The sequence below is a fragment of the Anomaloglossus baeobatrachus genome, chromosome 1 (genome assembly GCF_048569485.1).
Source record: "Anomaloglossus baeobatrachus isolate aAnoBae1 chromosome 1, aAnoBae1.hap1, whole genome shotgun sequence".
NCBI lineage: Eukaryota > Metazoa > Chordata > Amphibia > Anura > Aromobatidae > Anomaloglossus > Anomaloglossus baeobatrachus.
In genome coordinates this window covers 140,503,587-140,524,953 of record NC_134353.1, presented here as the reverse complement: position 1 = coordinate 140,524,953, position 21,367 = coordinate 140,503,587, and the positions used below count along the sequence as shown (strand labels likewise).

Below are 21,367 nucleotides of genomic sequence, written 5' to 3'. Positions count from 1 at the left end.
GGCTGATATGTCAGGAAAAAGCTTGATTTCCGACCCTTCGTAAGAGACGGTTCCATGGACCCATGCCTTCCTCAGTATGGCTTCTTTATCCATGTAGTAATGCAGTCTGCACAGAACATCTCTCGGCTGTGCTGTGTCACCCGGCCCCTGGCGGAACACTCTGTGGACTCTGTCGATCACATAAGTGGAGTCCTCTGCAGCTCCCATCACTTTGTTGAAAATTAAAGCTACAGACTGCGGGCTACTAATATAATAGAGGCAGGCTACTAAAATAATAAATGGAGTGGGTGCATTACAATACACAGAAAGGTTATCAAAATTAGGTCTATTTACTCTAGAAAAGAGAAGACTTAGGGGAGACCTAATAAATATGTACAAATATATCAGAGGGCCATACAGAGATCTCTCCCATGATCTGTTTGTACCAAGGACTATGACAAGAACAAGGGGGCATTCTCTTCGATTGGAGGAAAGAAAATTCCTACATCAGCATAGAAGAGGGTTCTTCACGTGAAGGCTCTGGAACTCTCTTCCTGAGGAAGTGGTGATGGCCAACTCACTGAATGAATTTAAGAGAGGAATGGATGCTTTTCTTGATAGCAAAAGTATAGAAGGTTATAAATAGCATAATCTTACAGGTAGATAGAAGAGCGACCTAGATTATTAGAGGAATGGGTGGGCTGCAACACCAAGACAGGTTATTAAACTTGGGGTTATTTAGTTTGGAAAAACAAAGGCTTAGGGGGGATCTAATCACAATGTATAAACATATGAGGGGACAGTACAGAGACCTTTCCAAAGATCTCTTTACACCTAGACCTGCGACTGGAACACGGGAGCATCCGCTACGTCTTGAGGAAAGAAGGTTTAATCATAATCACAGACGAGGATTCTTTACTGTACGAGCAGTGAGACTATGGGACTCTCTGCCGCATGGTGTTGTAATGAGTGATTCCCTACTAACATTTAAGCAGAGCCTGGACGTCTTTCTTGAAAAATATAATATTACCAGTTATGTATATTAGATTTTATGACATGGTATTGATCCAGGGAACTAGTCTGATTGCCGGATGTGGAGTCAGGAAGGAATTTTTTTCCCCATTGGAGCTTATTTGACACATTGGGTTTTTTTGCCTTCCTCTGGATCAACATGTTAGGCTACGGGTTGAACTAGATGGACTTAGAGTCTCCCTTCAACCTTAAAAACTATGAAACTATGAGACTTAAGGAGGGCTGCTGCTATCTCTTCTGGGATGCCTTTCAAACGAATATTATTTTGCCTCCCCGTTTTCTTGATCATCTAACAAGATGGCGACATTTTGCAGGTGTGTATTGGATTTGGATAGATTTTGCTCCAGTGTGTTAATTCTTTCAAATAGTGTAAACACATCATTCTCCACTGCAGTGGTGCCTGTATCCAGAGCATCAATGTCCCCTTTCACAATGGACAGAGCCCTCTCATGTGCCGCCTCCATTTTAGTAACTAGATTGTCCAGGTCATGTTTGGTGGGGAGAGCAGCCAGCAGCTGCAGGATACGCTCTGTATCCACAGTGGAGCTTCCTGGGTTAACTCCTTGTGTGATCTGACCTCCATTTTGGTTCTCCTGACTGTGTGGGGATTGACTGCTTTGGGAGCCTGACAACTCCTGACTTGCCTGGGAGGCCCTGCTTTCATTACCCCCATGCATATCTCCATCAGTGCCCAGACTCCTGCTCTCTTCACCAGCCTGGCTCATCAAGCTCTGCTGTGGGGCCTGAACTCCACCGCCCCCCTCCTTCTGAGTATTCTGTGTAACAGCCTCACCTCCTGTATACCCCTGCACCACTGGTCTCTGTGACGAAAGCAAAGATCTCGGTCCCAGCTGATCTCTGACGGTACCGCCCTGTACCTGCACGCCATGCATCGCCACTGCCACTTCTGTCCCGCTGCCACCACTGACGGCTGCTGTAGCTGCAGGCACCTGCCTCATGGATGCAGGCGCCATTACTGGAGCAGGCCTGGAGACCGGAGAGAGTTTCCCCCCTTTGAACAGACGATCCACTGCTGCGCTGCTGCTTCTCTGGGCCGGTGGTTCGGTCTGTGGTGCTGTGCCTCTCTTCCCCGGCATGTTAGAGAGTGCCAGGTGGGTTTTTCTATGTTATTTGCCACCTCAGCCTGCAAGAGCTCCTACAGAGCACTTCTGCTTGCCATCAAGCTCAAGCCACGCCCCCTACCTTATGTTTTTGATGTATATAGCAATTTTGTAGTTCATGGATTCATTAATCTCAGTGTGCTGACACATCGTTTATGTATACAAATGATTTTGAATACTATATATTGCAAGGCTACGGTCATAGTGCAGTAAATGCAGCATTTTGGCAGTGAAAAGAAAATAGAAGTGACTGCAGCCTAAGAAGTGCAAGTAAATGAATAAATACCAAGTGCTCATTTTTGGATTTTCTAACACCGTAACAATATATTTGACAACTGCTTAAACAGCAATCATTGTTTGTAAGGTAGGTTATCATGGACTATGCTTGCATCGCAACACTCTTCCCAATCATAGGCAAATATTAGGCATTTAGCTTAAGTTAGGAGACGAGGCAGTTGGGCTCAGTGTTGGGACACGAGAATGGTCCGTATCGGACTGAGTATTGGGACACAAGTATGATCCGTATCGGGCTCGGTGTTAGGGACACAAGTATGGTCCGTATTGGGCTCAGTGTTGGTACACGAGTATGGTCTGTATCGGGGTTGGGACACAAGTATGGTCCATATTGGGCTCGGGGTTGGGACACAAGTATGGTCCATATTGGGCTCGGGGTTGGGACACGAGTATGGTCTGTATCGGGCTCGGGGTTGGGACACGAGTATGGTCCGTATCGGGCTCGGTGTTGGGACACGACTATGGTCCATATTGGGCTCGGGATTGGGACACGAGTAAGGTTTGTATCAGGCTCGGTGTTGGGACACGAGTATGGTCCGTATCGGGCTCGGTGTTGGGACACGACTATGGTCCATATTGGGCTCGGGGTTGGGACACGAGTAAGGTTTGTATCGGGCTCGGTGTTGGGACACGAGTATGGTCTGTATCGGGCTCGGTGTTGGGACACGAGTATGTTAATAAGCACGAGGCACTCCCAGTTAAAATTGAAAAACCAGAATTTTTTATTATTCCATATTCAGTGCAGTTAAATGTTTCGGTCAATGTATGACCTTCGTCAGTAACTAGCACATGAAATTAACAAATGCACAGGATATCTGGCTTTAAATGTTAGGGAAAGCTGTTGGTACGCTAATGATTAAGCGTCATTACTGGCCGTCTGTAACAAGCGGTATCTGCCGCTGTGTGGTAGTACATGAGTATGGTGCGTATATCACAGACATGTGAATCTGGACTATATTAAACACTTCTTTGACAACAAAGAGTATTTTTGTGAGCAAAAATCCTGTGCATTTGTCTAACAGACCCATTTACAACATATGCGTCTCTATATCAGCATTGTATAGCAGCATTTTCTATACACGGTATATGACTCCTTACTTAGAACTAGAGGGACACGTTATGTAGTACAATGCGTAGCCAAAGCTTCAGATTTATTCCTTTCCCCTCTGGCATCCATAACACAGGCATATACCCTGGCAGACCCTTAGGCTATGTGCGCACTTACCGGATTTTGCCGCGGATTTTTCGCGGATTTGCTGCATGTTTCGCTGCAGAAAATGTTCATAACATCTCTGCAGTGAATCACCAGCAAATCCTATGGAGAAAAAAAATCCTGTGCGCACTGGGCGGAATTTGACAGCTGCATGTTTTGCTGCGGGAATCCCGCAGCAAAAACAAGTGCATGTCACTTCTTTTCCGCACATCGCTGCGGGATTTCACTCCATTGACTCAATGTTAATCATGAAATCCTGCAGGGAATAACGCAGGCAGCAAATTCTGTGCGGTTCACTGCGTTTTCCTGCGTTATTCCCTGCGGTATTTCGCGGTTTACCTCCGGTAATGTGCATCGCTTGTCTGCGGTTTTGCAGGGAAGTGATGTCATTACAGGAAGAGGAAGCCGTGCAGACAGTAAACACACACAGATCACAGACACACACAGACACATCACAGACATAGAACACATAGACACAGACACATAGAACACACATAGAAAGAAAACGGAAATATAGGAAAAAAAGAACGTGGGCTCCGCTGTATATTTACCTTCCAGCCGAGGTAAGCACACAGCGGCGGCCCGGTATTCTCAGGCTGGGGAGGGAGAGGGCAGGGTTAATGTCCCCCGCCTCACTCCCACCTCCCACAGCCGAGAATATCAGCCGCAGCTGCCCCGGCACTGTCGCATGCATTATGCGGCAGCACCGGGAGTGTCCTCGGCTCTTCTTGCCACCGTGTAGCAGTGGTGGCAAGGTAATACAAGGGGTTAATGTTGGTGGGGGACCACCGCCATTAACCCCAGGCTTGATCATGGCAGCGTCTATGTGACAGCTGACATGATCAACCCGTAAGTAAAGTGAAAAAACACAGACACCAAAAATCCTTTATTTTAAATAAAACCAACAAGCCTCGTTCACCATTTTATTAACCCCCCCAAAAAAAGCTCCGGCGTAATCCACCGCTCCGACGTCCTGCGCTGCTTCCATACAGCCGCGACTGTCACAGACACAGGCTGAATGCAGCAGACAGCAGAGGTAATTACCGGTCATTTCCCACGGCCGGTAATGTGAACTCACTGCCGACCGTGGGAAATGCAGCGATCTGTCCTCTATCTATCTATCCCTCTATCTATCCCTCTATCTATCTATCCCTCTATCTATCTGTCTATCTATCTATCCCTCTATCTATTCTTCTGTCTATCTACTATCAGAATTAAATGTATTTTTTTTTTTTTTCTTCAATGTGCTTTATTGCATTGAATGCAATAAAGCACATCCCAACCCGCACGCGGCAAAACCGCGAATAATACCGCGGTAAAACCGCGGCAAACCGCGGCAAACCGCATGCGGTTTTCGGGTGCGGTTTCCCGCGTTTTTTTTACCGCGGGTGCGGTAATCTTTGAGAGCATGCGGAATTCTCTCAAGGAAATTTCATTTCCCAGTGCGCACAGAGCCTTACAGCTATTCCTCTACAGAGTGGACATGAAGCAACGATTATTAATCAAACATTATACACATGACCCACTTAAAATTTAAAATGCAAGAAAATCAGTGCCACAAAAAAGAAAAAAAATCACATGCACGGGCATATTTTATTACAATGGTAAAAGATGACTTAAGAACAGCTGCTGACAATGCTCAGCCGTAACAAATGAAACTATAAGAGATATGACATATACTAAAAAAATAACGATGACCCGGTTTACTTGTGGAATCAAAAAACAAACACTGGTCATTGCCTTTCAATGTAATGATGAAGCTGTACCGCTCGCTGTGTTTATCATTTGTCGCCTCCTAGTGGAATATTCACATACTGCAGCACGTCTTTAATATAGAGACCAGCCCTTATAGAATGGTAACAATATAATCAAATAGTGTGTATGTATGGAGATCTTGTAGCTGACTGCTTAGAAAGGTCCTGAGAAATTTGGGCCAACAATCTTTTAAAAGGTTTAGCGCAGCCAAGAAAATCTGGAGGGCAAGCTGTGCAGAGGACATTATTTATATAGGAGCGAGACAAGTTTTCCACATAGATATGTTTCTTGATCTAGATGAGAATGGGTGAGTTTTAGGAGTTGTTAATGGCTGCTCAGAGTGACTCCTGCTGCTTATCATTATACCCATCACAGACAGTGATGTGACATGACCTCACATCATTCCATGGTGTTGGGACCAGCTGAGGCAACTGATGGGTGAATAGTGGTATTTTTACTTCTTACTGACATCCGCACATGTACGGTGCAATTCAGTAGCAGGTGTATGGATCTCACGGGGTGAGCTTTCCCGATACACAGCTGGTAATGGCTGTGATTTACAGCAAGGACCTATCTCCAACAATCACAGGTGGAGCAGAGCGCTTCCTGTGATTGTTCAAGTTAAATGCCACTGCAAACTCCAGCAGCAGCAGTAACAGTTCACCGGCATGGGGGCCACTGTCTGTCCAATGGCGCGCACATGACAAGACTGTGGGGCGTCGATAGGTTGCCAAAACAGCTGGGGGTCTGAAGACCCCCGTGCTTGTCATTATGGATCTCCCCTGAAACCTGCCTGTGCCGGGCTTCAGTGGAGACTGTGATTTTTACTATATACAGTGATACTGTGGTATGGTTGTATATAGCACAAGCAATCAGAGAGATCACAGGTTGATAATAAATTCAGTGAAAAATAAAATAAAATTAAAAAATATATGAAACCCCCCATAAAAGTTCAAATCACCCCCCTTCCCTTAATTAAAAAATAAGGATAATAATAAAAATAAAAACGTGGTATCGCTGAATTCAGAAAAGTCCAATCCATCAAAATATAAAAATAATTAACCCGATCAGTAAACACTGTAAGAGAATAAAAATGAAAAACACCAAAAGTAAACAGCTTGTTCACTACTCTAACTATGATAACCCTATCCTTAGAATAGATCATCAATGTCTGGTTGGCCAGGGTTCGACACCCCGATGATCAGCTGCTCTCAGTGCCGGTGACAGCAGGGGGCGGAAATGCTCAGTACCAGAGCTGCTCCATCTTCTGATAGACCGGCTTAAGTCTGAAATGTGTATGGGGGCCTTTTGCAGACATCAGTGTACTGTAACATTGCTTTAAGCAATTATCTTGTTTTCCCTCTTACCTCTGCACGGTGACATCACTCTCTTTATTAGGTCTGGGCAGAGACATGGCTGTATATACAGTATTCCAACATGCCGATGTTTCATGCAGAGCTTTATATACAGTATTTGAGCGTCACTTTCTCTGTACTGTGACATCACTGAAGGTACCAGCACTTTTTGTCACATGACTCTGTGTATTATCTATTCTAAAAAATGACCAAAAAAGCAATGCAGATAGCCAATAAAATATAATTTTATTAAATATTTAAAATAGACAGGCCAAGTACAGAAATAGTGTATGATAAGCACAACACAAAGCAAGGAGAAAAAAAGATTAAGATTTCGACCCTGATGAAGGTTTCGTAATCAAAACACGTGTCGGGTACTCGGCACCATCACTAGCAGGATAAGATGCCACTTGGTATGTGTATATTCCATTGTTCACTTGATTGACACTTTCTTTATTACATAATATGACTATTTCACCATATATTGTCATTACATGTCTCTGTAACATCAGGGTTATATATTATAATATTGTTTGTTGACCTAATTCCCTGGTGTTTTTTGACATTTGACTATATTAATTGTTGTTTGGTGGTAATCTCTTTTCCTCTCCTCCTTGCTTTGTGCTGTGCTTATCATACACTATTTCTCTACTTGGCCTGTCTATTTTAAATATTTAATAAAATTATATTTTGTTGGCTATTTGCATTGCTTTCTTGGTCATTTCTATTGTATATGGTGCAATTAGCCTGGGTGGATTTTATGTCCACAACTACTATCATGCATGGGGTGTTTATATTTTATATCTAATAATTACTTTACCCCTGTTGTTTTGGCACCTTTGGTTGTATAATCTATTCTGTAAAATATTTGTATCTTTTGGGTAAACTTGACTCAGGCAGGGTGGAGAAATTCAGAGAATAACATTTGGAAATAATGTATCATGGGGGATAAATAAACCATAAAACATGGTACTTGCACTTGTCCATTCAGATTCTGGTAGCCAGGGTACATTACACTGTTTCCTTAAGAACTGCATTTTTAAGCGTTAGCCAATTAATAAAACGCGTAGTAGGACATTTGGCAGACAACAGGAGAATTTATAATGCGGCAAGACACTTTAATGCATACCCAGAATCAACTAAATAAACTGAAACTACAGAGAGATGGAGATATTTTATGTATGATATTTACAAGAGAGGTTTTCTGGATATTTACCCTAAATGCAACAGGTATGTGCATTACTTCAAGGTGTCCCAGGAGCCCCTTTCAACACGTCAGGTCACATATTGCTGGTACTACAGTGAGCAGTCTGCATGGCCTAAATGCATGCATCTCCAGATAGGTCTCCCATTGAGCACATCTGGTAGGAACATCAAAAGAGACCGGTTTTTCCTCACCGCACTTTTTCACCACTCAAAAGACGAAAATTATATCATCCAAGTCTTTATTGAAAGAGCTAATACAAGTCAATGCGTTTCTGGGGTCACAGCCCCCTTCTTCAGGACAAAATAGCAAAGGACAAGGATAGTCTTACCTGGTAAGACCCTATTACGCCCCCCTTTTTTCACAGACTCTTGTTATTTTATTGAGCACATCTGGAAAGTCGAGACTGTGGACAAAAAGCGCAATAGGGTCTTACCAGATAACAACCAAGATATTAATTAATAAGGTGAACTCACCTGTAGGGGTTGTGACAGTCACAACTTCTATATTCACATGGTAGCAAGGTGAAGTAGCTGCAGCCCCGAAGTAGTCAGAGTAGATATTTGGTGGAAACCGTGTGTCACACCGCGCTTATCACCAATTTTAAGTCCGAAATAAATTATTCCATATCTTTATTAAATTAGCAAAGTACAGGAATTTTATAACGTGTTTCGGAGGTTGCAGCCCCCTTCCTCAGGACATATAGCAGTGACAAGGATAATCAACTATCAGGAGAGATAAGCCGGTATATATACTCCTGGGTATAGACGTCATAGGACTTCCCTTTTTTCAAATGTTGGCGGGATCCTTATTACTTAGCTAATTCAATGAAGACATGGAATAATTTATTTCGGATTTAAATTGGTGTTAAGCGCGGCGTGACAAATATCTACATTGAGCACATCTGAGATGTCTTTGGTTGTCAATTGCAAAGGGAGCTGCCAGCAGTTGATCTTGATGATTTGCCCAAATACATTCAGTGTGGCAAAATAAGCGACAAAGGCCAGGTACCCTTAAGTGCTGCCTCACCTCTACTTCAATCCCCGTGATCGGATATCTATGTGTATGATTGATAAAGGTCAATATTGACACAAGTGTTTATATACACTGCTCTGTGGAACACACAATTAAAATGATCCTCTTGAACCGGATTTCTTTTTCTACTTAATTCTGATGGATTGGGACTCTCTTTGAGCACCTACATCTACAGTTAGGTCCAGAAATATTTGGACAGTGACACAATTTTCGCGAGTTGGGCTCTGCATGCCACCACATTGGATTTGAAATGAAATCTCTACAACAGAATTCAAGTGCAGATTGTAACGTTTAATTTGAAGGTTTGAACAAAAATATCTGATAGAAATTGTAGGAATTGTACACATTTCTTTACAAACACTCCACATTTTAGGAGGTCAAAAGTAATTGGACAAATAAAGCAAACCCAAACAAAATATTTTTATTTTCAATATTTTGTTGCGAATCCTTTGGAGGCAATCACTGCCTTAAGTCTGGAACCCATGGACATCACCAAACGCTGGGTTTCCTCCTTCTTAATGCTTTGCCAGGCCTTTACAGCCGCAGCCTTCAGGTCTTGCTTGTTTGTGGGTCTTTCCGTCTTAAGTCTGGATTTGAGCAAGTGAAATGCATGCTCAATTGGGTTAAGATCTGGTGATTGACTTGGCCATTGCAGAATGTTCCACTTTTTTGCACTCATGAACTCCTGGGTAGCTTTGGCTGTATGCTTGGGGTCATTGTCCATCTGTACTATGAAGCGCCGTCCGATCAACTTTGCGGCATTTGGCTGAATCTGGGCTGAAAGTATATCCCGGTACACTTCAGAATTCATCCGGCTACTCTTGTCTGCTGTTATGTCATCAATAAACACAAGTGACCCAGTGCCATTGAAAGCCATGCATGCCCATGCCATCACGTTGCCTCCACCATGTTTTACAGAGGATGTGGTGTGCCTTGGATCATGTGCCGTTCCCTTTCTTCTCCAAACTTTTTTCTTCCCATCATTCTGGTACAGGTTGATCTTTGTCTCATCTGTCCATAGAATACTTTTCCAGAACTGAGCTGGCTTCATGAGGTGTTTTTAAGCAAATTTAACTCTGGCCTGTCTATTTTTGGAATTGATGAATGGTTTGCATCTAGATGTGAACCCTTTGTATTTACTTTCATGGAGTCTTCTCTTTACTGTTGACTTAGAGACAGATACACCTACTTCACTGAGAGTGTTCTGGACTTCAGTTGATGTTGTGAACGGGTTCTTCTTCACCAAAGAAAGTATGCGGCGATCATCCACCACTGTTGTCATCCGTGGACGCCCAGGCGTTTTTGAGTTCCCAAGTTCACCAGTCAATTCCTTTTTTCTCAGAATGTACCCGACTGTTGATTTTGCTACTCCAAGCATGTCTGCTATCTCTCTGATGGATTTTTTCTTTTTTTCAGCCTCAGGATGTTCTGCTTCACCTCAATTGAGAGTTCCTTAGACCGCATGTTGTCTGGTCACAGCAACAACTTCCAAATGCAAAACCACACACCTGTAATCAACCCCAGACCTTTTAACTACTTCATTGATTACAGGTTAACGAGGGAGACGCCTTCAGAGTTAATTGCAGCCCTTAGAGTCCCTTGTCCAATTACTTTTGGTCCCTTGAAAAAGAGGAGGCTATGCATTACAGAGCTATGATTCCTAAACCCTTTCTCCGATTTGGATGTGAAAACTCTCATATTGCAGCTGGGAGTGTGCACTTTCAGCCCATATTATATATATAATTGTATTTCTGAACATGTTTTTGTAAACAGCTAAAATAACAAAACTTGTGTCACTGTCCAAATATTTCTGGCCCTGACTGTACATCTATCAAGGAATGTCATATTTCATTACAGTATTATATCATTACACAGACAACCATTAATAAGCAATGTCAATATTCAATGTTGCAAATTCCATGTTGAGGAGTGTATAACACTAAAGGCTACTTTACACGCTGAGATATCGGTACCGATATCGCTAGCGTGGGTACCCGTCTCCATCTGACACGGGCAAATCGCTGCCCGTGGCGCACAACATCGCTCGGACCCGTCACACGTGCTTACCTGTCCGGCGACGTCGCTGTGACCGGCGAACCGCCTCCTTCCTAAGGGGGCGGTTCGTTTAGCGTCACAGCGACGTCACAGCTGCGTCACTGAACCGCCGCCCAATAGAAGCGGAGGGGTGGAGATGAGCGGGACGTAACATACCACCCACCTCCTTCCTTCCGCATTGTGGCCAGGAGGCAGGTAAGGAGAGCCTCCTCGTTCCTGCGGTGTCACACGGAGCGATGTGTGCTGCCGCAGAACGAGGAACAACTTCGTTACTGCTGCAGTAACGATATTTGAGAATGGACCCCCACGTCACCGATGAGCGATTTTGCACGTTTTTGCGACGATGCAAAAGCGCTCATAGGTGTCACACGCAACGGCATCGCTAGAGCGGCCGGATGTGCGTCACAAATTCCGTGACCCCAACGACTTTGCATTAGCGATGTCGTAGCGTGTAAAGCCCCCTTTACATTTGGTTATTACACACAGTGGTTCATGGTGGTTTCACATGCTCTTATTCACATTTTCATTAAATGTGTGAATTTGTTAGCTACTAATGAGTTTTTGCATTCTCATTTGGTAATTGACTGACAAGTGTTATTAATACCTGACTTGTGTAATACCTGCCATGATTGAGAATAATATGCATGTTTGTCTCTGTGCCGGTTTTACTTGATACTCACCCGATACAAATTTTAAGCACTTTATATAAAGAAAAACCTTTATTTTATCATGAGCGTTGTTGGCTGGATATATACTTGTTGCAGCCAAATAAAGCTAATTATCTGCCACTTATCTGCATAAATGTTATAATTTGGCAGTCATTGGCCATTATTGCAGTGAAGACATTAAACTCGGATTTAGAATGAATACATTTATTTACAGCATTTTTTTTTTAAATAAAAGTGCAACATGCAATGTAATTAAAACAAGCGTGAGAAAGTTAATGATCCAACATTGCAGTTTCTGTACCGTCAGACATTGTAGTGTTGTAGTTTAAATAAACAGCAAAAGCTTAAAATTAATTTCAACATGTTGTATCCGGGAAATGAAGTAAGACCGTAATAACCATGCTCAGCGCTCATACACTGGACTTCCCATCAGCTATAATATGATAGAGTAGAGCTGTGCACAGTCAATGCCAGCTATTACAGGAATATCGATACGCAAGTCTGTATATGACATGTGAGATGATACTCGATTATAATATACGGCACCGGATACTCCGGATAAAGTGTTACTATCTACACGTGAGTGGACTATTAAATCTTATCAGGGTTGTCAAGATGAAGAACTATACGGTATATGTTTAGATGTGTTCTTAATAAAAAGAAACTAAAATAAAATGTACTAATGATATCAGACTTCCTGATTTTCAGATGTATTTCTATGTTTGTTCTATTGGAGCTCTGCACAGAAAAAAATGAATTAGCCTCAAATCTTTTAATATGCATGGATATTGTCTATACTATATGTAAGTCTCACATGCTTAATTGACGTCCTAATAAAAAAAAAAGTATAGATCGTACTAATGTTCTTGTATTATCCCGATCTTCTGATATCAGTGCCAGCAGTTCCAATTCCAGCTTGTGCTGAACATAGAGGACAGCTTCCTGACCAGTGCCGAGTATGATGGGACTGGCTAACTGCCCATTATTAGAATAGACTTGTCCAATTACCTGTGTGTTGTCTCTAATTATATTATACATGTGTTGTCCTGACGCTAAGTATAAAGCATAAGACACTATAATGTATGCTCATTTAAGACATGAATGGAATTCCCACATTGTGCAAATGATATATGCAATATTTAACGACAGTGTCACGTCCAAAACTCAAATTACACCACTTACACATTCATATATGAGACCTAGCCTCTTATATACAGCCTGCTGCTCTATGATTCTTAGGGTCGTTTCACACATCCAGTATTTCGCCGGATTGCCGGATCCGGCACACCCCAGTACAGTGTAATACTGTACAATGGCATCACGGCAAGCTCCGGTCACATGTTCCGGTCACATGACAGCATGTGACCGGAGGTTTCCCCGATGCCATTGTACTGTATTGCACTGTACTGGAGTGTGCCGGATCCGGCAATCCGGCGAAATGCCGGATGTGTGAAACGAGAGAGGCTGATTCTGACAGGTGAGGGTCATAAGAGTGCATCCGCACTGACACTGGGTGAACTCAGCTCCTGCAGTCAGTGTGTGAAGGGCTGGGATTCAATTTAGGCAGCACTCCAATCATTCATAATGGGAGGAGCAGAGTATTGCAATTGAGTGGGCAGAATGGTGCACTGAGGTGTTGGCCAAGGCTGCATGGAGAACCCTTCACTTATATATGTAATAAAACAGTTTTTATATAACACAAAATTAGTGAAATCTGTATTACAGGGTCTGATTTTTATGGAGGTTAAGTCCCCTGTATGAATGGAAAAGTGGTTTTACTTTAGTGTTAGTGGTGACAGACTCCTTTTAAGTAAATCTAGAAAAATAAAATAACACATGCAGGCCGTCAAACATGGGGACAACATGTTCAAGTTAAAATGTTTTTTGTTCCCTGACAAATCTACTCTTGTTACAGCATAACTTCACCGTAAAACCCATGTTCTATAATTTAATACTATTAGTGATGAGCGAATAGTAAAATATTCATGCTTGATAACTTGTACAGAATACCTAGTATTATTCCAGAATTCATCACAAATAATGAACCTAATGCAAGTCAATGGGGAACCCGAGCATTTTCCTGGGAGATCTTCAAGAAAAATGCTCAGGTTCACCATTGACTTGCATTAGGTTCGTAATTTGTGATCGATATTGAAATAGTACTAGGTATTCGGTTAGCATAATCTGAACATGAATATTTTACTATTTGTTCATCACTAAATACTAGCAATAAATCTTACAACCTGGGCTTTCTCTACACAGATCCCCAGCCTTATTCATATTCTGCATCCTCCTCCTCCAAGCTGTTAGTGACCACCATGTCTACACACACAAGGCATTTTAGAGGGGTTGTTCCCTTGCAAAAAATCTTCAAATTTGTTTGACTAAGGCTAGGTTCGCACACTGCGTCTTTTTGACGCTGCGTTTTTGGCCGCTAAAAACGCACAAAAACGCACCTGCGTCGAAAAAACGCATCAAAAAACGCATGCGTTTTTGCCACGATTTGGTGCGTTTTTGGCTGCGTTTTGCTGCGTTTTTGATCTCTGCGTTTTGCTGCGTTTTTCCAATGCATTGCATGGGGGGAAAACGCAGAAAAACGCAGGAAAGAACTGACATGTCCATTTTTTTTTTTTAACTCAAAAACGCAGGTAAAAAAAACAGATGTGTGCGGACAGCAAAAATGAAAACTCATAGACTTTGCTGGGGAAGCAAAGTCCTGCAGTTTTGAGGCCAAAAACGCACCCGAAAAACGCGCAAAAACGCCGCGAAAAACGCACTGTGCGCACATTGCTTTATAGACACCTACTAGTATATTTTTCTATCGTCTTACCAATCTTCAGATATCAGTGCTGGTCACAGCAGCTCCATTTCTGGCTTGTGAGTCAGCGTGTCCGGCTGTGTGTGAAGGAGGCTGGTTGGCCTCATATTTCAATTGCTAAGCCGGCCCCTTCCCTCTATGGCAGAAAAGGGTTTGGCTTAGCTATTGAAATAAGCAAGTTAACCAGCCTCCATCACACACATCACACATGACACAGGAAACTCTCTATGTCTAAAACAGGCCAGAAGTAGAGCTGATGGGTCCCATGACCGACAATGATATCTAGAAATTGTGCCATAACATAGGTATGTGACATGAGGTGGGAGAAATTATTTTGGAGAAATTTCTGAGTACTAGAGGAATTATGCTTTAAAAATAATGACTCAATGTAGTTGGCCCTATTGTGCCTGCGACAAATAAGCCAATGAAAACATATTAAGGGAGATTTATTAAAACTAGTTAGGCAAAGGAAAAGTCTTATTGATCTCACTACAGTCCTTGATAACTTGCCTATGACCACGAGTGCTGATTGACTCTGCTGTGCTCACAACTTCCAGTGTCACTCATGCAACCTGCTGCAGCCACTAGATAAATCATCGCACACTAAAAATCTCATGCACAAAATTATATATATATATATATGTAACACATCTCATCTGTATAGCTAGAGATAAATGTTGTGCTCTATTATGACAATCGCACTAGTTCTTGTCACCCATATTGTGTCCCATAGCTAAAAATGAACATTTCATTAGGTTTATCATATTATTAATATTCAGTGGCTTGCAAAAATAGTCACCCCCCCGGCTTTTTACCTGTTTTGTAACAATACAACCTGTTTTTCAATATTTTTGTAATCTGATTTGTGTGTGATGCATCAGCACTAAATAGTTTGCCTTGTGCACACATTGCCTTTTTGCTAATTTTGTCATGCTTCTTTTAATTAATAAAAGCAAAGAAAAAGCATCCCAGCAAAGCCTGAGAATCCTGACTTGCTGTGCCCACGTTGCTTCTTTCTTCCTTGCAGTTTTTGTTGCTAAAAAAAGAATCAGAATGTCAATTGTTTCTGCATTTTTTCCTGCTTTTTTCAGCAATTGACGTCAATAGAGTCAGTGAAAAATGCAGAAAAAAATACACGTGTAATGCACACGTTGATTTTTATGTGTTTTTTTATGTGCTTTTTTTTACGTCACTGAGGTTCCCTGCAGCCATTTCCTAATCTTGCAGTCTTTACCGCGGGACCTAGCAAGGAACCCCGGTGATGTCACAAGGTGAATCGAGTTTATGCTGGTGGATAACTGGGGTTTTCTGCAGATTCGCCGGCATGAAATCGGTTCACCTTGTGACATCACCAGGCTTCCCTGCACCTAGGCCTCACCATCTTTACCGCGGGACTTTGCAACAAAGAACTTTAGTGACATATGTGCCCTAGTCTGTGAGGTGATCCATACCTCAGTAACCTGGGGTCGTCATGGTGACGACCCAGAGTTACCATGGCAGCGATCGGGCCCCTGTGATCACATTACATGGCCCCGATTGCCGGGGAGAGGCAAGTGGTTCCTTTCCCTGCCTCCTGAATGTTGCGATCGCACTGATCGCAGCATATAGGGTGTTAAACTGCCGGGAGCTGCGTGAGCACTCCTCCTGGCATCGAAGACCGTGTCTCGGCTGTAAGATCTGCCGATGACCCAGCGGCAACCGCAGGGGTACAGCGCCTGAACACCCGCGGTCATCATGACTAAACAACGTACAAAAATAAACATGGAAAAAAACACGTGAAAAAACTCGCAAATGCAATAAAAATTGTGGCTTTTTTCATTTGCTGTTTTCTGCCAAAACATAAGTTTTTATGTGCAGATTTTCTACACATAAAAACGCGATATGGGCACATTGCCTAAACTGGTGACGTGAAGTGAAGTGAGAACAATACCAGAGGAAACCCTCTAACCTGAAGAACCTGGAGCAGCTTTGACTTGAGGAATGGGCAAAAATCCCAGCGGCAAAATGTGGAAAGGTCATTGACACTTATCCAAAGCGACTTGCAACTGTAATTGCTGCAAAAGGAGGCTCCCCAAAGTACTGACTTTAGGGGGTGAATAGTTATGCACACTTAATATTTCAGTTATTTTCCCCTTTTGCTTGCATCACAATAAAAAAGAAAACCAAATGTTCACAGTTGTAGGCATGTTCTTTAGATGAACTAATGCAAACGCTCAAACACTGAAATTGCAGGTTGTGAGATAATAAAACACGAAAAATGCCCAAGGGGGTGAATGCTTTTGTAAGCCACTGTACAGAGCCTGTAACTAGAGTTGAGCGAGTATCGAAATATTCGTGATCCCAATACTCGTAATGAGTACTGTCTTCAGTGTAGGAGGAGAAAAAGGGGTTAAACCCGCGCAATCCGCCAAATAAGATGTAGAGATGTTGATAGTTTAATCACTCTTTTATTCCATAGGTCTACGCGTTTCAAGGTGCAGGGACCTCTTCCTCAGGACCAGAAAATCAACATATGGTCCTGAGGAAGAGGTCCCTGCACCTTGAAACGCGTAGACCTATGGAATAAAAGAGTGATTAAACTATCAACATCTCTACATCTTATTTGGCGGATTGCGCGGGTTTAACCCCTTTTTCTCCTCCTACACTGAAGACTTCTGCACGTGGGGCCGCGGCAGCCGCCATTATCCTATGCTATCTACGGTGGTTGTGACCCTTCACAACCATTTTTGGTGAGTGTATTTATCTATATACTAACCTGTACTTATCTGGTAAAACCCTATCAGCGCTTCTGTTTTTTAGCACTGTAATGAGTACTGTGTAATAGTTGCGTATTAGTTCCGAATAGTGAGTGCAATGCAAGTCAATGGGATATGAGAGTATTTTCCAATGATCGGTTAATGTGAGTAATTTTCTGCTGGAGTCTAGCAAAAAATTACTCGCATTTCCCATTGACTTTCATTGAACTCGCTATTCGGAATGAATATGCGAGTATTACACAGTACTTGTTACGAGTATCGGGAACACTAATATTTTGATACTCACTCAACTCTACCTGTAACATACAGCACATCAGGTACTTGTGTTGGATAATACATTAATGTGTATGAATCAACGTTTAATTTAATAAATATGTAAAAAATAGATTCTAATAAAACATGCCATATGTGAAATTCACAAATTAAGATAATAATCAGTGCAAAATCCTAACACTATCCGGATGGGGGCACCACAGTGTCTGTGTTTATGCCCAGCGCAGAAAAATAACGTAACAGACGCATTTTATCTCAGTGTATCTCTGCCGCGGAAGCTCCGGAATAATTCTCTGAAGTGTTTCCTGGTGACAGAGGTCACACACGCATAGTAGTCCTTCAGGCCATGCTTTGGTTTATCCTGGTGATACAGACACATAGATTAAAAATGTATGGAATAAAATGGCACAAAGGAGATAACCTCATAAAACTCTGATGAAAAATTAGATGAAAAACACGAATGAAACTAGGACTGATTTTTGCATATGAGAAAAATCACTGATGTCTGTATGAGCCTTTAGGCATTCATGGGTCTCATAGACGGAGCCGTGACCTTTGCCTCACCACACTCTGCTTCATCTCCTAATAATATGATCCATAAGAGGAGTCCACACTAACATTCATTCGTACAGACTAGTGATCACATACAGTGGAACCTTAGATTACGAGCATAATTCGTTGCGGGAGTGTGCACTTAAACCAAGTTACTCTTATATCAAAGCGAATTTTCCCATATGAAATAACTGAAACGCAAACAATTAGTTCTACAACCCAAATATATTTAGTGTATTTATACAAACTTATTATAGTAATACAAAATAATGTACTGTATTCATATAAAAATATTACCATACACTAATACAAAATACTGTACAGTACAGTAAAAAACATGTAAAACTAATTAAGCTGAACGTTAGCTTACAATAAAATTGTTGGTGTGCGAGAGGTACAATACCAGCAATGTGCTGTACTGGTTATCAATAAGAAAGTACAATACTGTATCCTCAAATGCAAATTGATAGACCTGCTAAATAGTATATACTGTACTGTACAATGCATAAACAAGAGAGATACCAGACCACCCAGCAGAGATAATCACAGACGGTGCACGGAAGGGAGGCCACTCCTAGATTCAAGTAAAGAAAAACTCCAGCATCCAATCCAGATAATAAAAATTCTTTCTTGCTTGCTTTATTGGATTTTGGTGAACACAAAGACTTTTTTTAATCTGTGTGTTCATCAACTGATGTTATGTGATCAAGGGCGCTGCGACGTCCGAAATGCGTCTTTTGTACGGTTGGCGCCGCGCCATATTGATGGCTATTTCATAGAAATCCAATAGAGCAAGAAAGAATTTTTATTATCTGGACTGGCTGCTGGAGTTTTTCTTTACTTGTACTGTACAATGGTATATTGTATACAACACATATGTACAGAAGCTTACCTCCTTAGTGGGTCAGAGCATGGTGAAGGACAGAACCGGTAGTGTGCACGGTGAATATTTGCTCTTATTGCAATTCATTGCTCTTAAACTAAGTTACACATTTTTAAAAAGCTTTGCTTGTCTTACAAAAGGCTCTCAAACCAAGTTACTCTTAATCCAAGGTTCACCTGTATAGATCACTTCCAGGAACATCACATAACACATTTTCCTGCAGTTTATCTGGACTATAGAAATTCTATTCTGCATATTGATGACATCGCCAAACATGGATGACTAGAAGACAACATGCACTGACTAGAGAGATAGAGAAGACGTACTTATCTGTTATAAAGCTGTTTCTTCAGACAGGCTCGGAAAGTGGTGTATTTCTGGATAGTACTGTAGCCCTGTGAAGCAGAAGACAGATGTGTGCAGATCGCAGAGCAGCAACAGGGTGGAAAGCCAAAGGAAAAGTGATATTAGTTAGCTGTAACGTGAAAACAGCGCTCACAACAGTGAGGGTCACATACAGTCATATGAAAAAGTTTGGGCACCCCTATTAATGTTAACCTTTTTTCTATATAACAATTTGGGTTTTTGCATTAGCTATTTCAGTTTCATATATCTAATAACTGATGGACTGAGTAATATTTCTGGATTGAAATGAGGTTTATTGTACTAACATAAAATGTGCAATCTGCATTTAAACAAAATTTGACCGGTGCAAAAGTATGGGCACCTCAACATAAAAGTGACATTAATATTTTGTAGATCTTCCTTTTGCAAAAAATAACAGCCTCTCATCGCTTCCTGTAGCTTTTAATGAGTTCCTGGATCCTGGATGAAGGTATATTTGACCATTCCTGTTTACAAAACAATTCCAGTTCAGTTACGTTTGATGGTCGCCGAGCATGGACAGCACGCTTCAAATCATCCCACAGATTTTCAATGATATTCAGGTCTGGGGACTGGCATGGCCATTCCAGAACATTGTAATTGTTCCTCTGCATGAATGCCTGCGTAAATTTGGAGCGGTGTTTTGGATCATTGTCTTGCTGAAATATCCATCCCCTGCGTAACTTCAACTTCGTCACTGATTCTTGCGCATTATTGTCAAGAATCTGCTGATACTGAGTTGAATCCATGCGACTCTCAACTTTAACAAGATTCTCGGTGCCGGCATTGGCCACACAGCCCCAAAGCATGATGATCAAGACGTTTGTTTATTGATTAATCTACCAAATCCACCAAATTTTACTGTTGGTATCAAGTGCTTTTCTTGGAATGCCATGGTTTTTTGCCTCCATGCATAACGCCTTTTTGTATGACCGTATGTTCTTCCAAAATGTAACTGGCTTGTCCAAATGTGCTTTTGCATACCTCAGGCGACTCTGTTTGTGGCGTGCTTGCAGAAACGGCTTCTTTCGCATCACTCTCCCATACAGATTCTCCTTCTGCAACGTGTGCTGTATTGTTGACCGATGCACATTGACTCCATCTGCAGCAAGATGATGCTGCAGGTCTTTGGAGGTGGTCTGTGGATTGTCCTTGACTGTTCTCACCATTCTTCTCTGCCTTTCTGATATTTGTCTTGGCCTGCCACTTCTGGGCGTAACAGGAACTGTACCTGTGTTCTTCCATTTCCTTACTATGTTCCTCACAGTGGAAACTATATTATAGTAAGGAGATGGGTGTTTGAACACCGCGCCAAAGACCACTGATGCAGGAGATGAATTTAACGTGACTTTATTCCATGTTCAGGTCTACGCGTTTCAGGAGCATCCGCTCCATGGAGAGTAATGAAGCCCCCTGCCCTGCAAAGTGGCCTTACACTATGGAGCAGTGTGGCGCTCCTCACAGCTGACGTCCCACGGTTTCTTCATAGCCTGCGTCTCTCATGGACTCACACTCTGCAGCAGGAGGCCGGGGACCAGCACCTCAGAGAAGATGAATTTCCCGCCCCCACAATCCTCTCCGACCTAGTCGGTCGGAGAGGATTGTGGGGGCGGGAAATTCATCTTCTCTGAGGTGCTGGTCCCCGGCCTCCTGCTGCAGAGTGTGAGTCCATGAGAGACGCAGGCTATGAAGAAACCGTGGGACGTCAGCTGTGAGGAGCGCCACACTGCTCCATAGTGTAAGGCCACTTTGCAGGGCAGGGGGCTTCATTACTCTCCATGGAGCGGATGCTCCTGAAACGCGTAGACCTGAACATGGAATAAAGTCACGTTAAATTCATCTCCTGCATCAGTGGTCTTTGGCGCGGTGTTCAAACACCCATCTCCTTACTATAATATAACTTCATCCCAGGGGTGACTGCTGCCGCTGACCCAGTATATATGCCTGCATAGTGGTTGTGACTTTTCACAACTACACTTGGTGAGTAACC

General features: G+C 42.4%; 1 protein-coding gene across 3 annotated transcripts in view; it reads right to left on the bottom strand.

Moving 5' to 3' along the window:
- Positions 1-17,802: 17,802 nt before the first annotated feature.
- The window catches only part of MICU3 (mitochondrial calcium uptake family member 3), a 258,476-nt gene continuing 254,911 nt past the window's right edge, over positions 17,803-21,367 (bottom strand). For all 3 annotated transcript variants that reach the window (XM_075347080.1, XM_075347078.1, XM_075347079.1), the window contains 2 exons: positions 19,320-19,388; positions 17,803-17,919 (listed from right to left, as the gene is read on the bottom strand). In XM_075347080.1, coding sequence (XP_075203195.1) covers positions 19,320-19,388 — 69 coding nt within the window. In that variant the 3' untranslated portion in view covers positions 17,803-17,919. The remainder of the gene's footprint in view (positions 17,920-19,319; positions 19,389-21,367) is intronic.